The sequence below is a fragment of the Schistocerca nitens genome, chromosome 6 (genome assembly GCF_023898315.1).
Source record: "Schistocerca nitens isolate TAMUIC-IGC-003100 chromosome 6, iqSchNite1.1, whole genome shotgun sequence".
NCBI classification, from domain to species: domain Eukaryota; kingdom Metazoa; phylum Arthropoda; class Insecta; order Orthoptera; family Acrididae; genus Schistocerca; species Schistocerca nitens.
Window position 1 is genome coordinate 244,238,349 of NC_064619.1, and position 20,127 is coordinate 244,258,475.

General features: G+C 42.0%; 1 protein-coding gene across 2 annotated transcripts in view; it reads right to left on the minus strand.

Moving 5' to 3' along the window:
- Positions 1-9,833: 9,833 nt before the first annotated feature.
- LOC126262213 (protein mono-ADP-ribosyltransferase PARP16) overlaps positions 9,834-20,127 on the minus strand; it is a 49,444-nt gene continuing 39,150 nt past the window's right edge. The window contains exons 4-6 of one of the 2 annotated variants that reach the window (XM_049958646.1): positions 18,637-18,811; positions 18,141-18,288; positions 9,834-10,221 (exon numbers count right to left, since the gene is read on the minus strand). In XM_049958646.1, coding sequence (XP_049814603.1) covers positions 10,059-10,221; positions 18,141-18,288; positions 18,637-18,811 — 486 coding nt within the window. In that variant the 3' untranslated portion in view covers positions 9,834-10,058. Of the gene's footprint in view, positions 10,222-18,140; positions 18,292-18,636; positions 18,812-20,127 lie in introns of both variants that reach the window. The other variant, XM_049958645.1, reaches the window with a different exon arrangement.

Below are 20,127 nucleotides of genomic sequence, written 5' to 3' on the forward strand. Positions count from 1 at the left end.
ACATAATTCTGAAGTGGCCATCATGCAGTTTTAATATCCAACTAAAAAAAAAAAAAAATCACAGGCAATGACCATGAAACTTTGTGATGGTCCTCTACATACTAACATGTAAATGCAACATACCTCTTGTTGTGGTAGTCTGCATTTTTGCTGCTCAGAAACATTCCACCTTGAAAATAACCTCATCATTCTGGAAGTACTTTGCATGCAATGGTTTCTACATCTGAAGAAGTCATGGTTGTGTCACAGGAATATTGAGAGTGAGGCAAAATTGTATAGTCTAAATAAGCAGCATTTGTGACCATGTCCCCTTGCAGTATGATCTGGGGTGTTGCCGTCGAGCATTGCACTATAGCAGCCCAGAAACACTCAGCATCATATTGCCGAATGATGGATTGGTCTTTGTCTTTTTACAGTGATAAAACATTTCCATGGTTTGCTTTGCTCATTTGTCTTGAAGATTAAAGTGAAATGCCCAGCAACTGTCCACACTGATTAGAAGGCTAAGAAGTCATCTGGACAGGCCTAATGCAGCTGTGATATTTACACTGCTACCTCAGAAGGGCAAGCTTTTTGAATCAGTCACAAAATCCAGTGGGCAGCAATCTTTGTCTGTGCAAAGTGCTGTGCAAGATTTTGAAAACTTTTCTGTGGCTTATTTTCACTTTTTCCACTATTTCCTAGATATTGATACGCTGGACTTTATGAGTACCAGGACCTCCCCTTCTCTTGTTGTTTCTTGTTCTTCACAGAGAGGTGGTCTACCATTCCATTTCTTTTGTTGGGGGTCCAAGACCAGCCAGCAACAGAGGATGGTCAGAGCTGAGGTACAGGAGCCACAGCAGCAGTGCAGGCATGTAATTGCCAATGCTGTCTCCAGATGGATGAGAACAGTAGAGCTCACTCACTGGCTATGAATGGACTGTTCTATTATGTACAGTCTCGTATCCAATCCACAGGTTCACGGGTTGTCTTATTCTCTAACAGGCCCAGTCACTGGCCAGCCGTGTGGCTGGTAATGGTAAGCAGTTATGTCACAGTCGAGAGTGGGAGATGCTGGGGTAGTATGCAGCCATCGGGAGGGGCTTTGCTGTCCATGACAGTGCATGAGGCATCGTGACAGTCACCTGCAATGAGCAGTCACCAAGAGGTGCTTGTTCCAGGGTGCAGTTCAACTCTCCCAGGGTATTTCGGTGGCATGTCACACACTGTCAGCCAGAAAATCAACGACGACATGGCTCAGCATGCAACTTAAGGTAAGTGGGAAGACCTTAATTTACAATTTCCTTGGGTGTAACGGAGAGAGACAACAGTGACAAAAGAAGCCTATTAGAGACCATGAGTGAAGCTAGCAGTGTTAAGCCAATTGATGAGACTGCAAGGAAGGACGTAAATATGGATCTGCTTCATAATGCATCAGTGGAATCACAGTTTCAAGAATGGAGTAAAGACAGTAATGACACTGAGATAGAGGGCCTACGTGAATGGTTTTGGGAAATGGCGAAGGTCCTTACAGTATATAGAAATGATATGAAAGTTGACTATCGCTCATTTAAGAAAAACTTTGAAACTAAATTGGACACTAGAGTTAGAGTTAAGTTAAGCTCTAGTATTGCAGAGCTGAAGATTGATAATTAAGAACTGAGAACTAGTGAAATTCTAAGACCTCTAAACCTATCATATAGATTTAAAATCTGACATGGAAACTCAAATGCAGGGAATCAAAAAGGGAGTCAAGAAGGGGCTGGGTTCTGTGCAACATCTTCTTGAGGAAAACCAGCTAGAAGTATATAGACAACATCGGGGTCAGTTTCAGCAGTTCAAGGAAGAATTATCAGAGGCAATTCATGATTTGCACAGTAAGACTAAGGAGAGATCTGGTAAGTGGGTAAAACAGTTAGTACCATCCAAAATGAAGAATTCTAGTGAAATAGTGAGGAAGCGACAATCAGAGTTGATGGGAACACTGAATATTTTCTGAAGCAATTAAATGTGGTTGTGTTGGAAAGAGTGGTGATGACAGAAGCTAAATTGCTGACACAAACTAAAGGAATAGCAACTAAGGTAGAAACTCAAATGCAAGAGACGAGATGAAAAAATTACAATGGGGTTCCAAATACCACAACAAATTTCAGAAGATGTGTCTGCTCAGTGGAATCTTTTAAAGAGAATTAAGGTGTACAAGTGAGATTACGGAAGCGCATGATAATCGTAGTCCTGGTATGATAAATGTTTAAGTTGTAACGAATATGCTGATGAAGATTTGAGTTTGGAGTTCACTCATGGTTAGGTAGTTTCTTACCAGTAGAGATGTTCATATGTGCACTAGTGTAAGTTTATTTTTCATTTTTTTTTACTACTCGCAATTGGGAGAATGAAATTTATTAGTAATAGAGGTTGTGTAATGACACACATTCTACATTATTTAGTTGAGACATATATTCTTGTAAGAAATGAATGGTTTAATGATGAAGCAAGGAGAGACCTCAGGAGGCTATAGAAGACTGGGTTGCGGACACCTAAGAATCGTTACAGATGCAATGTGACTCAAGCTAACCAGTTGTTAAACTGCTGGAGAAAGGCGTGTGGTTTATTTTAAAGCTTTAGACTGAATTTTATGATTTTATTTATTTTTATTAATTGCCTGAGGCTCTATAGTCTTGTTACTTGTATATTTACTGGTTGGTTAAAGCTAAAGAAGAAGTTTTCCAACTATATGGCGAACAAAGTGTGTGGCACTTTCCATTGTCACGAATTGGTTATCAGATTAAGATTAGATTACGCAAGCGAAATACAGAGTGTATCAAAACAAATCATCCAATTTTAAAATATCATTAACTATTGAGTTTTACATGGTTCTCACTATGTAGCAGCAGTGCGCACCCCCTTCAGTTCTAGTAAAAATGGTGTTGGGACAACAGAAAGCATTTTGTGTTCTACATTTTGCACAGTACGAGTCAGCAGTAACTGTTCAGTGTGACTTTTGTACTTTGTATTGTTTGGATCCTCCTGCACCCCAGATCATTAGACAATGGAAAGAGCAATTCTGAGAAACAGAGTGATGTGTAATGGCAAATCGACATGCCGTCCTCAAGCGTCTGACACAGATGTCAAATGCATCCACCATAGTTTCACAAAAAGCCCACAGAAATCCATTTGCCGTGCAGCTCAACATGCTCCCGATGTCTGTCTGGCCTGTGTTGCGCCGACGTTTACACATGGAACCTTAAAAATTCAGTTACTGCAAGCTCTTCATGAAGGTGACAAACAACAATGTGTGGAGCTCTGTAGTTTTATTCTTAGCAAGATGGAGGATGAAAGTTTTCTTCTACACTTAGTGTTTAGTGACGAGGCAACATTCCATCTAAATGGAAAGGTGAACCATCATAATGTGAGACAACTGGAACAACCACATTACGTTGTACAACATGAGAGGGACTCTCCAAAATTTAATGTTTTGTGCAGTTTCATGGAAAAAATCGTATGGTCCATCTTTCTTTGCTGAGAACACTGTTACAGGAAGCACATTTGCTTGAGAACTTTCTTTTCACACAGTTGGAGACTGATTCAAATGACTTCATTTACCAACAGGATGGGGCACTGCCACACTGGCATTTGGAAGTGCAGGAATTTTTAAATCGCAGGATTACTGAACAATGGACAGGTCACACTGGACCAAACGATTCAGCCTCACATTGCTGTCCTCCAAGGACACCCGACCTGATTGTATGTGATTATTTCTTGTGGTTTTTTTTCTTAATGATTCTGTTTATGTTCCTCTGTTACCAACAAGAATGAAAGCACAGAGAAATCGAGGAGCAGCATAGTCCTGGGTCCATGCACAAAACACGAAAATCTGCCGCATTACGCCATACAAAAACCGACCCAGCCTGCGGGCAGATCGGTTAGACTACACCCAACAGGCAGGGCCCGCACATTAGTGGGAAACTATGGGCTTCAGATCAGCAAGCCCAATCTGTTAGAGACACCCACAGAAATGGCCTGTGGTTTTGGCCCATCATGGAAGTCCACTTGTGTGGCCAGCTATTCACATGTCACAGACACTTTGTTGATGAAATGAGACCGCAGCAATCAATCCATGTGACAGATAATGTGCAAATACACAGAGTCAATACAAATGAGAACAGGTAGCAACCCATCGTAAAGATTATCGCTGAGCCACATAGAAAAGACAATCACTTTCTCACAACTATATTTTTGTACATAGCTTTTGTCAGGAAACGAGAGCGCACATACACTCACACAATCACTCAGACTCAACTCATGCACACATGACGGCAGTCTCCGGCCACTACATCTCCAGTCTCTGAGAATCAGATCCAAACAAACTACTTGTCGTGCCTCCTTGCCTCTTGTTGGCAGCTTCTAGGCTAGTGGGAAGAATTGGTGGCAGCACTGACTGCAAGATGAGGGGAGTGACAGAAAAAGTGCGAAGAATGAGAGAGTAGGGAAGTGGAGCACATACTCAGCTTCAGTAAACAAGCCATTTTTTCTACCGAGACAAAAATGAGTTTTTTCCAGTGTTTCTTTTGAATTTCCCTGATACATTTGAAATTCCCTGATATTCCCTGATTTCCAGAATTTGTGGCAACCCTGGATACACCCACCTACAAACCTTGCCTAGTGACCCCATTCTAAAAATCCAACAGCATCTCCAGTCACTCCGAAAATCCTTAGGCCCATCCCAGAGCCTCTCCCTGGAGATCATAAATCCAACCACCCAGGAAGTCCCATTGTGGCCGTTTTCTGTGCCCCCACTGAGAGAATCTCTGCTCTCCTAGACCAACACCTTAAACGTATTACCTGCAACCTCCTCTCATATATAAAAGATACCAATCATTTCCTCCACCATCTCTCCACAGTTCCTGTCCCTTAACCACATGGTGCCCTGCTTGTCACTATTGATGCCACCTGCCTTTACACTAACATCCCTAATGCCCATGGCCTTACCGCTATTGAACACTACCTTCCCCAACGCCCAACAGATACCAAACCAATAACCTCCTCCTTAGTCACCATGACCCACAATTACTTCTCCTATGAAGGCATTACCTACAAACAAAATCTGGGGTGCGGCTATGGGCACCCGCATGGCACCGTCCCATGCCAACCTATGGTGCATCTAGAGGAAACCTTCCAAGGCACCCAGAATCCTAAATCCCTCATCTGGTTCAGATTCACTGATGACATTTTTGCGATCTGGATTGAGGGTGAGAACACCATACCCACATTCCTCCAGAACCTCAACAACTTTTCCCCCCCATTTGCTTCACCTCGTCCTACTAAACCAACAAGCTACCTTCCTAGATGTTCGCCTCCACTTCAAAGATTGCTACATCAGTACCTTTGTCCATATCAAACATACTAACCACCAGCAATGCCTCTATTTTGACAGCTGTCACCCATTACATACCAAGAAGTCCCTTCCATACAGCCTAGCCATCCGTGGTCATCACATCTTCAGTGACGAATGGTTTCTTTCGGAAATATACCGAGGGTCTCACAGAAGCCTTCACAGACTGTAATTATCTTACCAATCATGTACAGAAACAAATCTCCTGTGCCTTATCTGTCCAGTCTCCCACCATCTCTCAAAGTTCCACCGCCGGCCTCAGAGGAGCACCCACGACTGGAGCAAATTAATTACATTCTCTGCCAGGTTTTCGACTACCTCTCGTCATGCTCTGAAATGAGAAATGTCCTGCCCACTATCGTTCCCATACCTCCCACAGTGTTATTCCACCATCCACCAAACCTACACAATATACTCATCCATCCGTAACAACCCCTGCTTCAGATCTCTTAACTCATGGCTCATACCTCTCTAATACACTTAGATGCAAAACCTGTCCCATACATCCTCCCACCACCACCTACTCTAGTCCAGTCACAAACATCACCTGTCCATCAAAGGCAGGGCTACCTGTGAAACCAGTCATGTGATCTACAAGCTAAGCTGCAACCACTGTGCTGTATTCTATGTGGGCATCACAATCAACAAGCTGTCTGTCCGCATGAATGGCCACCGACAACAAACCGTGGCCAAGAAACAACTGGACAACCCTGTTGCTTAGCATTCTACCAAACAAGACATTAGTCATTTCAATAATTGCTTCACAGCCTCTGCCATATGGATCCCTCCCACCAACACCAGCTTTTCTGAATTGTGCAGGTGGGAAATTCCCCTGCAATATATCCTACATTCCCGTAACCCTCCTGGCCTCAACCTTTGTTAGTCATTGTCCTCATCCATCCAGCCCCTTCCCTGTTCCCATTCCTACTGTGACTCAGCATCTCCGCTATATGGTGAGTAGCGACTTTCCTTTTCATAATACTGTTGCATTCCGGCCTTGGTTTTCCATTGTTTGAAAAATTAAAAAGTTTTTCACACTCAATATGGCTACGACACTGAACAAAATCTGTCTCCAGCCTATTCTGAAGTCACCACCTAGACCGCAACCACAACTCTCACACTGAAGACCTCACATCACTGACACATCTTCCTTATGTAGCATGGCTGACATCACACTTCCCTGCTCGTCACAATTAAATTTACTTCTATGGTCATTGCTTCAAATATTGTAGATGAAACATTAAAACTACAAATATATAAATATAGCACTCTTTCTTGACTACAAATTATTTTATAAATCTATCAGTCCCCACATTATTAAAAAAAAACACACATTAAAATATTTTTGCAACACTTGTTTACACAAAGAATTGGTCAGTTATTCCAAGTTGTCTTTCAACAACCCTACACCTAATGCACTCAGAATTTACAATATTTGCTGCATACTCACATGGCAAAAGCCTTTATTAATGATCAACTTAAATAAATTTAGTATAATTATTAAAAACACTGAATACTGTAAAATAACTAACATAGGACTCGTTTAATGGATGTGCGTACAATGTGCTGACTTCATACTACATGTTACTGTGGAGATTAATTTGTTTAAATGTAAAACTGTTTATTGCTGGCAATGTTAAAACTATTTAGTGTATCATGGCACAGTCTTGACAGGTTATATTGTAACCAGTAGATTTCCTTAGCCATCTAGTTAGTTCTAAGCACCTGCAGTTCTCATACAATTAATTGGTTAAGGAATTAGTGTGAATGACAATTACTCTTGAGTAACTGGCATAGTTTTTGGTGTACAGAAACATTCTAAGTTGCAATGGAATTATCTCACCAGTGCTCTCAAATCAGTAGCTTTGGAATTAATGTAATGTTACAGGATCTAGTGATTATGAATATCCAGGACTTCAAGACATATTTCATTTCAGTAAGTGTTCTTGCCATCACACCCCTTCTGTTTCGTGTGGGGTTATACGACACATTTTTGCAGCACGGAAATACTTTGTGTGTTGTGTCTGTCTCATCTTTCCAATTACCTGAAACCCAGTAGCTGTGCTTAAGTTCCAACCCTTGAGCTAGACCAACACCACACCAAATGACAGATGCACATTTAAACATTAGAACTCCAGTCTAAGGCCTCAGCATTTGTTATCTTACAAACATTAATGAGAACCCAAGCAAATCCTGATCTTACATAAAATAACTTAGCAGATCGAAGAAGTCTACTCAGTGACTCACTGACCTGTCTGACATGGCAATAAAAGAGAACAAAAGAAAAGCTGCAGTTTTAAATTTCATGTTGAAGGAGATCATTTATGCAGGAGAATCAGACAGACATACAAACATTTAACCATTCCACAGACTCCTTTATGGAGGACATAGAAATATAGATCCCTTGTGTTGAGATGCTACTGACAAAGTTGAAAATAAGTCACCAGGTGCAGATGGCATCCCAATTTGGTTTTACGAAAAGTAGTCTTCGATCTTGACCCCCAACACAGCTACCATTTACTGTGTATCTCTCATCCAACAAAGTCCCAAGCAACCAGAGAAACCCACAGGTGACTCCTGTATACAAGACAGATAAAAGAAAGGACCTAGAAAATTACAGACCTCTATCATCAACTTCAGTTTGCTGCAGATTCTTGAGCATAATCGAAGTTCAAATATAATAAATGTCCTTAAGACAGAAAATCTTCTGTCCATATATTAGACCAGATTTAGAAAGCATCACTTGTGTGAATCCCTAAGGCTGCCCTTTTCTCATACACATACCCTTTTTATGAAATGCTATTGAGAAAATTTAAAATTTAGTGAACGGGCATTTGCAGGTGACTGTAGAATGATTCTATTGCCACTAACATACATTTTGCTTAAAGAGACACAAAAATAAGACAAATTAGAGCTTGTACAGAGGCATACAGGCAGTTGTTTTCCCCGCACTATTTGCAAGTGAAACAGGAAAGAGAAAGACCAGAAATGGTACAAGGTGCCCTCTGCCATGCACCATAAGGTGATGCAAAGAGTGTGGATGTAGACATAGGACCTTGTTCACATATATTCCTGGTTTGATGAACACTCAGGGACTCAATCACTTCTCAACTGGCCCACTAAATTACCTATCCTCATCACACAGAAAATAACTGAGATTATTTGTAGCAGAGTATGAAATGGAGCAATCAACATCCTGCAGTTAGATATCACTATAGGGCCAAATCAACAACAAGTGGCTTTAATTGGATACGGCACACATGAACAAATTTGTGGACACTCTTCCTCATCAAACTGTGGCTGTTGTCAAGGCCAGGAGTGATGTTATGTGCTACTAGTGAACCCAGCAATTGTTAAATACGTTTGGGAATTAAACATATGTCCTGATCTTCTTTTCCCCCTCTATCTGTCCATCTTCTCCAAACCCGCACTTTGTCTATCTCCTCCTCCTCCCCCCTCCTCCTCTCTGTGTCCATCACCCACTCCCACATCTCTCAGTTCATCTCCTCTTTCCCTCTATGTCCATTCCCCTCCTCTCCCTCTGTGTGTCATCTCCTCTTCCCTCCTCTCTCTGTCCATCTCCCCTTTGCCTCTGTCTATGCCCTTTCCTCCCTCCCCCACCTGTCCATCCCCTCTTCCTTCCTCTCTCTGATTGTGAGTCTCGTTTATTGTTTTTGCAAATTCATAATCCATACTAGTATTCCAATCATAAGTCAACTGAGATACAGAAAATGTTGTTACAATATTTCTGAAATATAAGCAATGAGAGAGAACATACTGGTAGAACCAATCTGCCTGATTGCATGGAATAAACGAAAACCACACATCATCATAGCAGAGCACAGCACAGCATTTTCTTTCTCACAGTATCGCATGTAGGACTAATTTTTGTTAGTCACAAAACATTAGTGCTACTAAAGGAGCCTTAACTGGTAAAATAATTCTCAGTTCTTAAAGTTCACTAAAATACTGTACCTTAAAAATTCCTTAGTCTACTTTCTGTTATCTTGATCCATGCGGGCCATTAGCAAAACATTTAGGTAAACAAAAAAAGAGAGATGACACCTGAGTCTATGTAGAACTCACCTTGGTTCTAAAACATCACAACAGTACTCAGTTAAATAAATCAATCAGTACTTCATAAAACATTAGTACATAAATGAGCATAAAAACAGTGAAAAATATATAACTCACCTGACATCTAGTGTCATGTTGCAGAAACACACTGCTCAATGCTGCCACAGAGTTAGTTTAGCTACTGAATTCGACAGAGGGTTGGAAACCAGGATAACACAAGTAATCATTGTAAGAAATGAGAGAGACACACATTAGAGTATTAATCAAAGAAACAATGCATTAAAACATTAAGCATTGTGACTGTACTGAGATCAATATTTTAAAAATTCTCATCAGTCTTAATGTTGTTAAAAAAATATGGGTCAATAATTAGTTAAATGTCTTTCCAGTATGAAAAGTTTGTACTCATCACTTCACAATATATACATGAATTTATAAAAAACAGAATTTGAAGAATGCTTGCACTCCGACACTCTAGATATTTCAGTGTCACAACATGTAACAATCACAAAGCCTCACTTGAAGTATACACACAAATTGCACTTCACTTATTATATTACACCTTTAATCATAATAAAATACAACTTTTTATGTGTATCACAAATATTCAACTCCAATTCCAGTTGGGTCGACGAAATAGTAGTCTCAGGTGCCTCTGAAGAACCTGATTGTTGGAGAGCCCAACAGATACGAGGAGGATGCAGTAGCCCATAATAAATGTGAGTAACTTATGATTCTGTACCCATGATGTTATACCAGTCCAGCCAACCCTGCACATTGTTGAATGTAAATATTACATGTATTGTTCTATGTTCACAAATAAACATTACAAGAATAAAATACAACAATTTACAAATTCTACTAAGGGTATGTCAGAAAACCATGTCATTAAATGCAAATCATTTAAAGAAGAAAGCATGTGAAACTTATGGAGTGCTGAGAGTGAGTTGGCAGCTGCAAACTAAGACTTGAAATTATAACTATGTATTAATCAATTAATTCATTTTTTAATCTGAAGTGCCTATGATCATAAATTGTATTTTTTCTTTTTTGTGCGTTGGAGGAAAACAGTATCATAATGTTACACGAAATGCATGTAAGAAATAGTCAGAGGTATGAGTAATTTATCAATGATTATAAATGAGAACTTCTGCAAAAAGGAGAGTAATATGTCCACCCAGTTGTTACTATTATCTTGTACCGATTAAAAAAAAAATAATGATGCTCCTCAGAAAAATGTTTATTAAAATATTGATTGGGGTTGGCTCAGGGCAGAATATACTCCTGCTCAGAATAAAATAAACAGGTGAGTTGTACATCAGCTAACTACTGACAAGTTGGCACGACCACCATTACTGTAAAACACAAACTGACGGTAACATACCACCTAATGGAACAGCAGTGAACTTAAGGTTGGTTGGTTTAAAAGAGGGGGGAGGGGGGGATGACCAAACTGATAAGTCATCGATCCCTCGTTCTGATTAAAACATTTCCACAAAGGTGGGAGTAAAATAATCGAGACATACAAAACACAGCTGGAAGAAAGGAGAAACCACAAGAATGACAGAAGGGCAACAAATGCTAAAATGGACAGAATCGGACAAGAAAACCGCAGAGAGATGCAAAAAACATGTAGAAGAGATCAAAACAAGAGAATAAAAAGGAGTAGACAACCACTCTGCAACACAGTAAAACCTCCACCCTAAAAGCACTAGGATGGAGGACACAGAGGGACAAAGGACATGCGTTAAAACTTAGATCAAATGATAAAACTGACATAAACTAAAGCTGCTGTTGAGGCATTGTCACCCAACACCAAAGGTAGGGTGATGGGAAAGTTAAAAGTCTGCCGCAGAGTGGCTAAAAGTAGGCAGTCCAGCAAGAGGTGGACGACTGTCATTTGTGAGCCACAGCAACACCAAGGTGGGTCCTCGTGACAGAAGAGGTAACCATGCATTAGCCACATATGGCCAATGCGGAGCTGGCAGAGGACAACTGATTCCCTGTGAGAGGACTGCATGGAAGACTTCCACGCATTCATAGTCTCCTTAATCACACACAGTTTGTTGTACGTACTGTTATGCCATTCTGTCTCCCAAAGCCAAAAAACCCTGCAGAGTATGACAAAACACTTGTCAGTTTCGGAGATACCCATCTCCAGAAGCGATTTCCGCATAGCCTATTTGGCCAACCTGTCAGCAAGTTCGTTGCCTGGAATTCTGACATGTCCTGGGGTCCACACAAACACCACTTAACGACGGGACCATTCCAGGGCATAGATGGACTCCTGAACGGACACTCCCAAAGGATGGCGAGGGTAGCACTGGTCGATAGCTTGTAGGCTGCTCAAGGAGTCAGTACACAGGAGAAATGACTCACCAGGGCATGAGCGTATGAGCTCAAGAGCACGAGATATGGCCGTCAGCTCTGCAGTGAAAACACAGCAGCCATATGTAACCATCAGCCATCGAGTCGTTGATGTAAACCACTTCATAGCCCCGGTACATGTCAAGAATCGAAAGGAAGTGATAGCAGAGAGCCGCAGGGTTAACAGAGTCCTTAGGGCCATGCAAAAGGTCCAGAAGAATCTGCGGCCTAGGTGTACACCATCGAGGTGTACATGAATGGACCTCGAGAAGAGGTGGTAATGGGAAGGACTCCAGTTCAGACAGAAGGGACTGGACGCGAACCGCAATCATAAGCCCTGACCTGGGCTGCCAATGTGGGAGATGAACCACCATGGTTAGGAAAAGGAGACGGTAATTTGGATGCACAGGGCAACTAAGAACGAGTGCAAAGTAACTGGCGAGCAGTTGTGCACGCCTAACCTTCAATGGAGGGACTTTGGCCTTCACCAGGACACTGGTCACTGGACTTGTAAAAGCTGCCATCACTAGGCAAACGCCACAGTGGTGCACTGGATCGAGTAAATGCAATGCTGAGGGTTCCACCAATCCATAAACCAGACTCCCATAGTCAAGATGGGATTGAACAAGGGCTCAGTAGAGCTGCAGCAGGGTAGAGAAATATGCTCCCCAGTTGGTGTTGCTCAGGCAGTGGATGGCATTGAGGTGATGCTAGCAGTTTCGCTTCAGCTGACGAAGGTGAGGTAGCCAAGTCAATTGGGCATCAGAAACCAGTCCTAACAATCGATATGTCTCCACTACAGTGAGTGAATCATCATTAAACTAAAGTTCTGGTTCTGGATGAACAGTGTGACGCCAACAGAAATGCATAACACACGACTTCGCAGCTGAAAACTGAAAGCCACAGGATAGAGTCCACGACTGCGCCTAGTGAATGGCTCCCTTTATGTGCCGCTCAGCAACACCAGCACTAGAGGAGCAGTACGAAATGCAGAACCCATCTGCATACAGAGAAGGGGAGACCGATGGCCCTACACCTGCTGCTAGACCGTTAATAGCCACAAAAAATAGAGACACTCTATCAGTGCCCTGCAGAACACCATTCTCCTGAATACAGGGGGAACTATGGAAAGTACAGAGCGACAGGAAGTTCTGGATAAAAATCGGGAGCGGGCCCCGGAGACCCCGCTCATACAATGTGGCAAGGATATAATGTCGCCTGGTTGTGTCGTATGCTTTACGTAAGTCAAAAAAAGATGGCAACCAGATGTTGTCATCTGGAAAAGGCTGTTCAGGTGGCAGACTCAAGGGACACAAGATTATCAGTGGTAGAGTGACCCTAGCGGAAGCTGCCCTGACATGGAGCCAGTAGGCCACGTGATTCCAGGACCCAACCCAACCGCTGACACACCATACGTTCCAGCAGCTTGCAAAGAATGTTGGTGAGGCTGATGGGCTGGTAGCTATCCACATCAAGCAGGTTTTGACCAGGTTTGAGCACCGAAATGATGGTGCTCTCCTGCCATTGTGATGGAAAGATGCCATCGCACCAGATCCTGTTGAAGATGATGAGGAGATGTTGCTTGTAGTCAGACGAGAGATGTTTAATCAGCTGACTGTGCATCTGATCCAGCCCAGGAGCTGTGTCGGGGCAATGTGTAAGGGTGCTGAGGAGCTCCCACTCCGTAAATGGGCATTATAGGATTCACTGTGGTGTATAGTGAACGAGAGGACTTTCCTTTCCATTCGCCATTTGAGGGTACGAAAGGCTGGGGGGTAGTTCTCCGTCGCACAGGCTCGAGCACAGTACTCAGCAAAGTGCTCAACAATCACGTTTGCATTGGTAGATAACACGCCATCAATTGTTGTAGCGACCTGCTCAAAGACAACATCAATGGCACCATGCAGGGGAGATCCAGCGGTGACAGCAGAGGTGAAGGCTTCCCAGTCTGCCTTGTTTAAAGCCCATCTGGGTAGGTGTCCGTGGGCATGGTGCCAGGGGAGTGACAGAAAGATAGGGAAGTTGTCACTACCACACAGATCGTCATGTGCTCTCCAGTGGATAAATGGGAGAAGGCCAGGACTGCAAACCGAGAGATCAATGGCCAAATATGTGCCATGTGCCAAACTGAAATGTGTGGGGGCACCTGTATTTAACTCGACCTCTGCCATCCCTTGACCAGTAAGCATGGCGCCACCCCACAAGGGGTTACGGGTGTTAAAATCTTGTAATATTAGGAAAGGTTTAGGGAGCTGATCAATCAGTGCAGCCAATTTGTTCAAGGGTACTGCACCATCTGGAGGAAGATATACATTGCAGACAGTTATTTCCTGCATCGTCCTTATCCTGACAGCTACAGCTTCAAGAGGGGTTTGAAGGGGCACAGGTTCACAACACACTGAGTTCAGGACATGGATGTAAACTCCACCTGACACTCTATTATAGTTGCTACGGTCCCTATAATATCCCTTATAGCCACAGAAGACAGTGGTGCGCATTGCCGGGAACCAGTTTTCCTGGAGAGCAATGCACAAAGCAGGTGTAAAGCTTAACAGTTGCCATAGCTCAGCCAGGTGGTGGAAGAAACTGCCGCAATTTCAGTGGAGGATTATGTGATCGTGAAACTGGGAACCTCAGGGTCACCTGCTGCCATCAGATGAGTTCCTGTGCGATTGACATCCACTGTGTCTGAGGGCCTCATCCTCAGACACAGAGCTTGTGTGTGCGCCACTGCAGTGCCTTGGTTCTGTGGAGTCTTTTTCTTTTTAGGTTTCTCTCACTGCTCCTTAGGTTTGTCTGGCTGAGAGGGCTTCATTGATTCAGTCTCGGGGACTGAGGAGGACCATGAAGCCCTACCTGTGGTTGCTTCAGCCACTGGCGGTTGTCAGCTTTGCCTGTGGTAGGAACCTGGGAAGAGAGTGACCCAAGGGATCCCTTTCTGGTGAGAGGAGCCAAAGACTTACACTTCTCCGGCTGAGAAATGGGGACAGATGTCCCCGATGGTTGGGGGGAGGGGGAAGGGGCAGGTGGAGTCTGACGGCTCTGAGAGCCAACTGTATGCGGTGGAATGGAAGATGGTAGAACCGCTAACGTAGTGGCGGCGTAGGTTGATGTCATATGCACAGGATGCCTCTCATATTTTATCTTGGCCTCAGTTGGTCCAGGGTCTTGTATTCCATTATTTTTCTTTCTTTCTTGAGAATCCTGCAGTCTGGGGAGCTAGACAAATGGTACTCTCCGCAGTTGACATAGATGGGAGGCGGGGCACAGGGAGTATTGGAATATGACGGACGTCCACAATCCTGACAGGTAATGCTGGAAGTACAGCAGGAAGACGTATGGCCAAACTTCCATCACTTAAAGCACCACATCGGAGGAGGGATATATGGCTTTACGTCACAGCGGTAGACCATCACGTGGACCTTCTCGGGTAACATGTCACCCTCGAAGGTCAAGATGAAGAAACCGGTGGCAACCTGATTATCCCTTGGACCCCGGTGGAAGCATCACACAAAATGGACACCTTGCCACTCTACATTGGTGTGCAGCTCATCATCAAGACTGCAAAAGGAGGTCCCTGTGAAATACGATACCCTGGACCATATTTAAGCTCTTATGGGGCATGATGGAAACAGAAACATCCCTCAGTTTGTCACAGACAAGGAATGCCCTTGCAGAGGATGCTGTTTTGCTCAAGATCGACCTTTACCGCATTTTGGACAAGACCCCCACCTCCCCAAATTTGTCCTCTAAATGCTCCACAAATAACTGAGGTTTCATTGACAAGAAAGAGTCCCCATCAACTCTCTTACATACGACGTACCGAGGTGAATAAGCTTCGCTGCCGTCCTTGGCCTGGCGTTCCTCCCATGGTATGGCCAGGAAGGGACGGGGGGGGGGGGGGGGGGGGGCTATTTGGGGTTGTATTTCTTAGCATTGAAGTTAGACCTTGACCACTTAGAGACTGCTGGTGTTTCACCACTAGCAAGAGATGATGTGCTATGCTTCATGGCGTGTCATCTGCTTTGATGCCACCCACTCCAACCAGGGGCCATCCCCACGCGCGCCACCCAGCCGCAGCAAAGGCCACTTGGCAGGATTGCTGGGAGTCCCGATACCCCAGGGTGACGGGCATCTACTCCTTGGCATACGTGCATCACATAAAGGCCGTAACGTGTTAAGACTCCTTTTAGTCGCCTCTAACGACAGGCAGGAATACCTCGGGCCTATTCTAAACTGCGGACCCGAAGGGGGGGGGGAGCAGTGATCTTAAAATACTGGATGAGATAGGAAATGGTGAGAGGTGACAAAATTGATGGTGAAATTATAAAAGGCAATGTTTCATTGCATTTGTTCTGGAGAACAAACAACAATTATACAGCATACAGTCAGTGCTATGAAGAAGAATGTTTACTGAACTGAAGTACCTTTTGCAGCATACAATTCTTCTTGTTCTGCTGCTGTGTATTTTTTAATTTCAGCACTACATCATCTTTATTGCATGCAGTTAATTATTTATTTAAAAAACTGAATAAATATACCATATTTGGCGAGATTAGCTCTGCTTGATTAAAATCATCATTTGTGGAAAAGCAAGGCATCAAATGACTAACAAAATAATATTTAATGATCAAGGAGCTTGCCACAAACAGAGGTGATAATTTCTATCATTTAAACAATGGACATGACAGTTACACCAGCTGAATTTTGTATAGATGGAAAGATACACTGATTGATAGAATTTCAGATTTTCAATTTGACTTCTATGATATTGTACTAAGAAATCACATGACCCTACTTCTATTGGAACATGTTCTATTGCAACATGATGTGATGACTGGAACAGTAGTTAGTGGGTGGATCCATAAGATGGGTTGACATCTGTATTTTTCACAATGATATTTCATTAGCTAAGTGAGTAAGTGATAAAACATTACTCTGAACAGATGGCAACCAGTTTGAAGAGCATGTTTATTATTCAGGGCACTGCAACGGTTAGTTAAAGGTAAAGCACTGGATGTGATTCAGCTGTTCCAGAACATGGTTGTACTTCATAATAAAGACAATGGTTGTTACGGACTGATTAACAAGTGTACACAAAACATTTGGAGCATACAGCCTGTCGTCCATGTACAAAAGGCAGTGCTTGTATGCAAAGGCCCCCTCATGATCTTCAACATAATGGTAAGAGGACTCGTCAGCATTGCAGATATGTCAACAGATGGCACACCATATGGTAGGGACTTTTTCCTAAGGAAAACTAAGTAACACACTGGTGTTGCATATTGGCGTGTGTTTGTTTCTTTCATACTTTAACTATGTTCTCATAATAACATCTTTCATAAAAACTAATCACCTAAGCGGCAGTGGAAGAGTAGCTTGCAAAAGCCACTAACTTGTTTTCTGTCAGAAAATGTTGTGTACCAAACCTGACCCAAAATAGACAAGAGTGACATTGCAAATGTATGTGCTTACCAAATATGTTCAAAGCTAGAATCCTTTGAGTCCACACACATTTGCATTTGTTCCTCCCACAGCTCAAAGGCATTTCTCCATTGAGTTTACCATTAGGTTGTATAGTGGGTCTGCTGCCGACTCCTTCCAGTAAAGGTGCAAGAACACACCTGCCACTGAGTTAATCCATATGGGCAAACTCTGCTACCACATAAATACGCAGCTCACAATTTAAGAACACACATACACTATTATACCATAGCCTGTAGTGGCCTAGTAATACTAAGCATTCTTGTTTGTTTTTGTAGGATATAACACATCAGCAGATGCTGTTGTCAGCATCTTTTAGAGTGCATTATTCAGTGCTATATTAGACTAACTTTGACCGTCATAGAAAATCCCAGAACCTCTGAACTGTGTGTACCCTTAAAAGCAACTGTAACGTCTAGGAATTCTTAAACCTCAAAGATGTATGCTCCACTTATAAAATTACTAGAGCAGTATTTCTACAGTGGAATGGTTGCATACATGCTGCAAACATCAAGGCCACTTCTTTGGGAGAGATACCTCCTGTTTCCCCTTTTTGCCAAGTTTACTCAGTGTATCTCAACTATGACACCCATTCAAAACTTGTTTAATTTGATCACTTCATGAATGGAGCTTTTTCTCAGCGTCAGGCACTTAACTACATGATTATTTTGGGCATGTAGTAATGATTTATTCCTCTGTGTTACTGTATGCCGTATACAGACTGTATCGCTATTTCCAGCAATTTCTTCATATAATCTCAATTTTCAGGAACATACACTAGAATAATGCCAACAAATATAACAATTCTACACAGTTAAATCTCACATATACTACCTACCTTTCTGGTGACGCTTGTGGTTTATTGTACACCAGTAAGTAACGCACTCTGACGAGGTCACTGTTTGTCACCAATATATATTTTTCAGGCACTTCACCACCAATGCTATCGGGTGGTGCCTTTTGTTTTTTATGAGAAGGTGCTGCTGCTGCTGTGACAATAAAAGTGCAAGGTCAAAAAATGAGCTCATTAAATCAACAACACTGTATACATAAGTTGTTGGATATTTCTTGTCAACATGTTCGTTAAATTATGTGACAATAAATTATTTTTAAATTTAAAGAAAATGGTAAATGTATCAATCAAATTGCTTGCACAACTACCTACCACTTATAACTGTTCTGGGGGAGAGGGGAAAATATCTGGATGCTATAGTTAATAAGTGTCATTGGACGTAGCTTATAATTCAATATTTCATTTACAGATTACAATGTATTATTCTTAAACATAATGCTATGCATATAGACATATACCAACACCTGTCAGTTTAACGTACATTTATTGACTGGCCGTGGATAATGTACATCAGGATGGTCAATAGCTTCACAAAGAGCTACAATACTCAGAGATGGCCCTAGTATACTCTTTCCCCACCCATAGCCAGTTGGACTGTATGGAAGGCTCATTGACATTTCAGTAGACAGATAAATTCCAGAACCAAACAGCGAGTTCTGCAACAAGAAAACGCTGGTTTTAATTATGCGGAAGCTTATTTCAATTTAACAGTATGAATTGTAGCAACAAAGCACAACAGTACCAACCTTATTTAACTGTTGGTGGCAAATTTTGAAGCATTAGCTACATTTTACAAATATCTGACACACAATAAGTATAGGTTTTTAATCATGGGAATAAGGTGGGTGAAACCATTATTTAATTCTCATTGTTTTCTATAATCTACAATGACATTTTTAATCTATGCTAATTTTTAGAAAATTTATAGGAATTTTTTCTTGCCTGAAAACTCATAGGCTCTGGCAATTGTTTTGGTAAAACAGCCTCCAAGTGTTACATCATCTGGCTTTACACTATTTCAGTTGGACAAATGCTGTAATCTTCTAACAATAACAATGACTACGGTCTTAAACAAAATGAGTAATTTATTGTTAACAAGACAGTAGCTGAGCAAATGCTGAAAAATTATGACAGTGTACATGACAACATACCATAACAAATGTCTTAAAGAACAAATATCTTAGAAGTGAAACTGCTCTTGGCTTATACATAGTGTAATGAACAGTGCTGCTTTGCTAACTTTCTGCTGGTCTGCACAGACTTACATGTTTCTTCTAATATTGTCCTGAAGTCAAAGTGCAACTTTTTCGCATCTACAGTTAATATGGCAGTTCTTACACAGGGACAAAGAGGTGCATATCTCCAAATTTTCAAACTCAATACCATTTTCCACTAAATCAATACTTACCTGCCAATGTTTTCACTACTTGTTCCATACACATACGGAACACATATTAATCAGAATGTGACAGTGCAACCAACCTAATTATTGCAGCAAGAAAATGTATACATGTTTAATTTTTTTTTAACTTCCAAATAAACATTAATAATCCAGCTCTGAATTAAAATGGTACCCAATGGGACATGAAGAAATCAGGAAAGCATAAATCAAGTATGCTCCTTTTGTCAGAATTTGCCTTTACTACTACTACTTGTATAATGACAGGTTTTCTAAATTATGGTTCGGCAGAAAACTGCCGAAAGAAAGCTGAGCTCCCGATCAATCCAGCTTTATATGTCACAATCTGTGACCAAGCTCCATAGCATATCATGCTGTTAAGGGTGGAGATTGCTGCTGGTCTGAAGGCATAAAAAAGTGGGTTGGCTTTTGTCACACACTTTCCAGTATATCATTAAATGTGTACTGAACCAAAATAGTGACTTGTCAGTTCTCTACCTCAAAAACCACCAACCTCTCACAGCTTTTAACATAAACTGAAATGCTGCATTTCGAAGACTTCTATGAAATGAC